The sequence below is a fragment of the Suricata suricatta genome, chromosome 6 (assembly GCF_006229205.1).
Source record: "Suricata suricatta isolate VVHF042 chromosome 6, meerkat_22Aug2017_6uvM2_HiC, whole genome shotgun sequence".
NCBI lineage: Eukaryota > Metazoa > Chordata > Mammalia > Carnivora > Herpestidae > Suricata > Suricata suricatta.
The window spans coordinates 1,123,352-1,130,296 of record NC_043705.1 but is presented as its reverse complement, the minus strand read 5'-3'; the positions used below and the strand labels follow the sequence as shown (position 1 = coordinate 1,130,296).

General features: G+C 35.9%; 1 protein-coding gene across 1 annotated transcript; it reads right to left on the bottom strand.

Annotated features, from left to right (window-relative positions):
• Nucleotides 1-452: 452 nt before the first annotated feature.
• Nucleotides 453-1,433, bottom strand: LOC115294033 (olfactory receptor 2C3). The gene has a single exon (XM_029941734.1). It carries the CDS (start codon nucleotides 1,431-1,433, stop codon nucleotides 453-455), a length of 981 nt encoding a protein of 326 aa, XP_029797594.1.
• Between the last annotated feature and the right edge of the window lie 5,512 nt (nucleotides 1,434-6,945).

Below are 6,945 nucleotides of genomic sequence, written 5' to 3'. Positions count from 1 at the left end.
TAGATAGATCTAGAGTTAAATCTCAGCATAAAATCTTAGTAGTGTGGTAATTGCCTAAACTTTATGAAATTAATAATATTTCATTTGTAGATTTGTTATAAATATTAGGAAAAATGTAAAACACTTCACACAGATTAGTCATCTCCAAAGGCAATTACTAAAAACAATTAACAAAATAACAATGAACGTACATAACTATACACACAATTAACAATATGACAATTGGCATATATATTACATATATAACAATATAAATAACAAAACAATAGGATTATTAACAAAAAATTAAAACAAAATACTTTCTCTTTGCCATGGCCTGAAAAAGATGAATGAGCACATTCATATCAGATTGTCACCTACCTTAAACTCAAGCAATATTGAAATAGAAACTACATCCCAAGTATCCTCCCTCCCCCAATCAATCTTGATATTTTTAATTTTGTTCTTACTTCTCACAAGTTACTTGCATCTCTATTACGCTCCAATGACCCTGCAAAGCCACAGCAAACTTCTAATGCAATGTGCCTGAGAGCCTTCTTCACATCTTTGTTCCTGAGTGTGTAAATCAGGGGGTTCAGCATCGGGGTGACAACAGTATAGAAGAGGGCTATGAACTTGCCCTGTTCATGAGAGTTGCTCTTGGCTGGCTGGAGATACATAAAGATGATGCTCCCATAAAACAGAGCCACAACTGCCACATGGGAAGAGCAGGTGTTGAAAGCCTTTTTCCGTCCTTCTGCTGACCTGATCTTCATTACAGCCCAGGCAATGTGGCCATACGAGACCAGGATGAGACCCAGAGGCAAGACAACAAAGATAAAGCTGGCCACATACATCTCCACCTCATTGAGGCTGGTGTTCACACAAGCCAGTTGCATAATGAGGGGCATCTCACAGAAGAAGTGGTCAATGTGATTGTTCCCACACAGTGGAAGGAGCATAGTGAGTGTGGAGCCCACTATGCTTGTAGTCAGACCTCCAAGCCATGAAGCAAAGGCCAAGCTGAGGCAAAGCTGTGGATGCATGATGACAGTGTAATGTAGTGGCCTACAGATGGCGGCATAGCGATCGTAGGACATGACTGCCAGGAGGACACATTCAGTCGCCCCCAGCCAGTGAGAGATATAGAACTGGACCATGCACCCTCCATAGCTTATGGTTTTCTGTGGTCCCCAGAGGTTGACTAGAAGTTGTGGGACGATGCTTGTTGTAAAGCTAATGTCCAGGAATGAGAGGTTGGCAAGGAAAAAATACATAGGAGTGTGGAGGTGCACGTCCATGCAGGAAACCAGAATGATGATTCCATTGCCCAAAATAGACACCACATAAAAACCTAACACAATGACGAAAAGGATGGGTTCCAGTGAGGGTCTTGAAGAGAAGCCCAGGAGTACGAAGACTTCTGGAGAACTTGCATTGACTCTTCCCATCATCAGAAGTGGGATTAAAGGACCACCTGCAGTGAGTTTGGGGGGCACAAGATATGAGGTATCAAATGATTCTATCAGTTAGCAAACTGTAGACGTAATTTTACCCACTGTTCTTGAAAGCATCTACTGCGAATGATGTTGCACCCTCTTCCTAGAGGCCAATTTGGAAAGACATGAAAATATGCACAGCCTAGAGGAAAATGGATATTGATACAAAAAATCTTTGCCTTGATTATTTTATTGAAATATTGCTTATTTGGAGTCAACCTGCATGTTTAGTGATGAGGTTTTTCTTGGGTAACAGGTAACAGATAGCATTTCATGTAATAAAATACTGCAGAGCATTAAAATTGTACCCTAGGCTATTCCCTCTCTCAGTTAGTAGCCAAATGAAATCCATCATGACATTTCTCTTTCCCCTAAATTCCATAATCAACAAACTTTTGCTTTATCTTTAAATTCAGGTTTTCATCCTTCTTGTAGCCTTGCTGCTACAACCCTGGACTATGCTGCCATTATTTATCACCTGAATTATTGATCTAGTATCCAAACTTGTCTTCCTGCTTTTACATTAGTTCCCTTCAGAGTATTCTCAACACAGAGGCCAGAAGATTATGTTAACATACAATTTGATCATATGTCTCAACTGCTTAACATCCCCATTGTCTCTGAGCAAGGCTTGCAGTGCCTTTCTCCCGAGACATCCATCTACAGACTTGATTTCCCACCTTCTTCAGGTTGTTTTCCAAAAGTCATCCTCCATTGAAGCAAATGTGTGATATTTTTCAATTTTTTATTTAAATTTCAGTCAATTAACCTATAGTGTAATATTCGTTTTAGGTGTACAAGATAGTGGTTCAATCCTTCCGTACAATGAAGCGAAGGTGTAACTTAATATTAAAAACCTTCCCAGCTCCCTTCTCTTCCTTTCTTATGTTAATTTTATTTGTATTACTTATCACTATAGAACAAATATGCTATTCTATTTATTATGTTTGTACTGTCTCACTCTGCTACAGTATAAATTACATGGACTCATGACTGTGTTTACTTTGCTTCTGGGTCCCCAGTGCCTTGGCCAGTGTCTGGCTCACAAAAATCCCTTAATCGGTAGTCACGGAGTGAGCAATTGTGAAACAGGTCATTAGAATATATTTATGGTCATGACAGAGGAAGTGCCAGAGTGATGTAAAGAGTCATCAGTGTAGTCTCACAGCAGTGTTTTCAGGAAAGAATCCTTGACCCAGATTATTCCCTCATCCTACACAGGTCGAAGAGAATAACCATGACTTAGCAGGGAGAATGTGGCAAGCCAATAATCCACATACAGAAAAAAATGGATAATTTCAGTCTTCAGATGTTCCTGAAAAGTTCTTAGGTCCTTCTTTTACAAAAACATTAGTGTTTTTCTTCCTTTTCTTTTAAAAAGAAGAATAAATTTATTATAATTAGAATCCATTCAGGTGAGAAGAACAGAGAAGCTATAAACTCAATTGTCATCCCTTTTACAATCCCAAGGGGTGAAATTTATTCATCTCTAAAACTGGAAGTTAACCAAGGAAAATAAACTTGAACACATATGTTCATTCACATATTTTAAATATACATACACATTTTCCACCATGCATATGTAAAAATGGGGCTCAGAGAGCCTCAGGCATTTGCCAAAATGTATGAGCATATGATGTCACTGAGCCACCATACTGAGACAAATGTCTGATGGCATATAGCAGATCAATACAGCACCGGTGCTCTGAAGAAGCATCTGGAAGATGGAGCCAGATGTCCTTCCAATTGGGGAAACATTGAGAGCTGTGAGAACATGGATCACATCATAATATGGATGTGAGAGAGGAGAAATGAATGAGGATAAATGTGTGCAGCTGAACCATGATACAATAGAGTGATTGTCCCATACAGAGAGTCATCTTGGATGAGCATGGGGACATACAAAAGTAAAGGGCAAAAATGAAAACCACACTGCCGCCTGTGGATATTAGCTTCCCCTCTGTGGGGATAGGGGAGGTACATGGGCTCACATATGAAGAAAATGTATGAATGACATCAGAGGTGGATGGTGGCTATAAGGTCAGTCATGATGTAGCAGTTCAGTAGAGTTTTTGAGGAAGTAGAGACCTTACAGTGACCTGATCTATTTCTAAAGCTGTGCAGTGGTTTACCCAAAGTTCCAGAACTGCTCAGTGCTAGTACTGCAGCTACACCAGAAACTTCCAAATTCTTAGTACAAAAATAGAATTCCCAGTAAAGCAGGAGGTTTTCTCAATCAGAGATTCACCAAAAACTGTCACAATAAATAATCATTTTTGAAAACGCAATCATCTCCCCAAGTCCTGCAACATTATGACAATGAAAGGTAGCATAGCAACAGTTATGAAAATGTTTTTTGACATTTTCAAGTTTGAGTCAATTATACAGTGACAAACTCTACTCCTGGATGTAGGTACCTTGCTAAAATATCAAAGACCTCAGGAAGATCAAGTCAGATAATTGAAATCGATCAGTGTTCATCAACCTTAACTGAAATTGACAGAAACTCTGTGATTGCTGTTTGTCTTAAATACCATAAACAAACAAACAAACCCACAAACATCACTTACTGATGGTGATCTAGCAGCAGCATCTCCCTGTATAGAGAGTGGAAATGTTGTACAATGGGGAGTATTTTACTTCAAAGGTGGATAAAATTCATAAATGCAGTGGATGTGGCATTGAAAAGTAGGAAAGTAGCCATGGAAGTTGAGAAGCCCCAAAATATTGTAAATCTCCAATTCATTGATGGCAGACATATTAGATTCTATTTAAATGCATGTCTGAAGAACACACTCTTGAGTTTTAAAATCAGAATAGATTGAAGTTAGAAATGCTTTTTTCCTCTATGAAAACCGTTAGCAAAAGGAATGAGGATGGCTCACAGTGTTTCCAGAATGAGAAATACATGCCGACCCTCAAAGGATCAAGTGTGTCGTAAGACCTGGATAATCATCAGACATCTATTTTATCCTCTGGAGCACTGCGGAAGGAGACAGAGGGTGACGTACATGTCAGGGGAATGAAACTGGGAGGAAACAAGCTTTGGGGATTATTTTCCCCTACTGAATAATTATAATTTTATTGTAATCAAGATAATTGATTACTTTTATGAATAAAATATTATTTTAAGTTTTTATACTGCCAAACATTATTTATAAGAACATGAGAATAAAGTCTCTCTACACAAAGATTTGTCATGAAGTGGAGGAGAGAATCTGAAATATTTTCTCATTACAGTAATTTTGGTACATGCTGCTATAGATTTTCTTTAAAATTTAATTGTATAATTATTGGTGTACACCACAGCAATGAGCTAAGATCTTTTCTTTAAATTATTGTATTAAAATGCGTACAACATATAAATTTAGTGTCATAACAATTTTTGAAGTATATAAATCTGTGAAATTTGTTTCGTTCACAAAAGTAGTGCATCTATCACCAACATCTAGTTCCAGAACTTTTTCATCCCCCCAGATGTCACTCTTCACTTGTTTTCTTTCTCCACCCTTTGGCAAACGCTAATCTGCTTTCTGTCTTTAAGGATTTGCCTATTTTGGATATTTCACATAAATGAAATCATACATTTTGTGGCTTTTTGTGTTTGGATTCTTTCACTTAGCATAATGTTTTTAAGGTTTATCCACATTGTAGCATATAAAAGTATTTCATTTGTTCTTATAGCTGAATGAATATTCTATTGTGTGACTTCACCATAATATTTATCTATTCATCTGCTGATGGACATTGGCTGTATTTGTTGATGGAAAATTTGGCTGTTTCTACCTCTGGGTATTGGGAATAGAGCTTCTATGAACGAGAAATGTTCAAATTTTGTTTGAATGTCTGTTTTCAGTTATTTCCGGTGTACAGTTATGACAACTCTGTGTTTAACTTATTGGAAAATGGCCAAACTTTTTTACAGTGACCACACCATTTATATTCTTACAAGTTATGCACTGTATGCCCCAATTTCTCCACATTTCTGCCGATACTTTTAATTTTCCGCTTAAACATTTTTTTTCTATAACCACTTCTGTATTTTTAGACATCGAGGCAGTTTCCAAGGTTTTGTTCTATAACGAGACGTAAAATAAACATTTTTTTTTACTTTTAATACTTTTATTTTATTTTTTATTTTAAAATTTTATTTTTTTTACTTTATAAAGTTTCATATTTTTTTAACATATGCACTTAAACATTTTTTGTAATAATCCTGTGGGTGTGAAATCATTTCATTGTGGTTTTTATTTCCATTCCCTGAAGATTGAAGATATTGTGCATCTATTTATGTATTTTTGGTCACTTTATCTTTTTGGAACTTTGTCCACTTTTAGCTGCATTACTTGCATCTTTTTGTTGTTAAGACAAAAGTTCTTTATTCTGATTATATCACATAGATGACGTCATCTTTGTGCTGCTTTTGTATTTTTTTACTCTTTTTTATTTTTGATAAAGATATTTTTGTCCTATTTTTTCTTTTGCTGCTTATGTTTAAGGTGTCATATTTAGGAAGCCATTGACAAATCAAGTCATGAAGTGGTTATTCTGTATTTTCTTCTAAGAGTTTTATAATTTTAGTTTTTATAATTGGTCCTTTTTCTGTATTTATTTGTTTATGTATTTATGTATTTATTATTCATATTTAAATATGGCATAAGATAGGGGTTCAACTTCATTCTTTAAACAGATATTATCCAGTGTTCCAGCACTATTTGTTGAAGAAACTGTTGTTTCCCCATTAAATGGTCTTAGCACCCTTAATTAAAATCAACTGCCATAGATCTATGAGTTTATTTCTATACCACTGATCTACATGTATATAGTTATGTAAGCAATACACTTTTGATTCCTATAACTCTGTAATGAGTTTTGAAACTTGAAAATGTGAGGTCTCCAAATTTGTTATTTTTTTCCAATGTTATTTTGGCTATTCTGGGTCCCTTGTAATTCAATATGAATTTGAGAATTGGCTTGTCTATTTTTTCAGCAATGACAAGAGAAAGCATTGGGATTTTGATAGGTATTGCATTAAATCGATAGATCACTCTGGGGAATATTGCCATCTTAGTGATATTCGGTCTTCCCATTCATAGACATGGATGCCTTTCTATTTGTTTATGTCTTCAATTCTTTTCATTAACAGTTTGTTGTTTTCAGTCTTAAATATACTTAAATTTGTTCCTATATTTTTTTTTCCCATGATATTGTACATAGAATTATTCTGTTAATTTCCTTATGGGATTGTTTATTGATAATGTACACAAATACAACTGCGTTTTGTATTTGATCAGGTATCTTCCAACCTTAATGAACTCATTTATTACCTCTAACAGTTCTGTGGATTCTTCAGCACTGTACACATTAAAAATCATGCCATTTGTGAGGAGCCAAAATGGCGGAGAAGAAGGGAGCTCTGTAAACTCCCTCCGCACCGTTTTTCGAACTGAGAGGGATATTACGTTCA

Coding starts and splice junctions, on each gene's coding strand:
- LOC115294033 (XM_029941734.1), bottom strand. CDS start 1,433: ATGATGGGAAGAGTCAATGCAAGTTCTCCAGAAGTCTTCGTACTCCTG.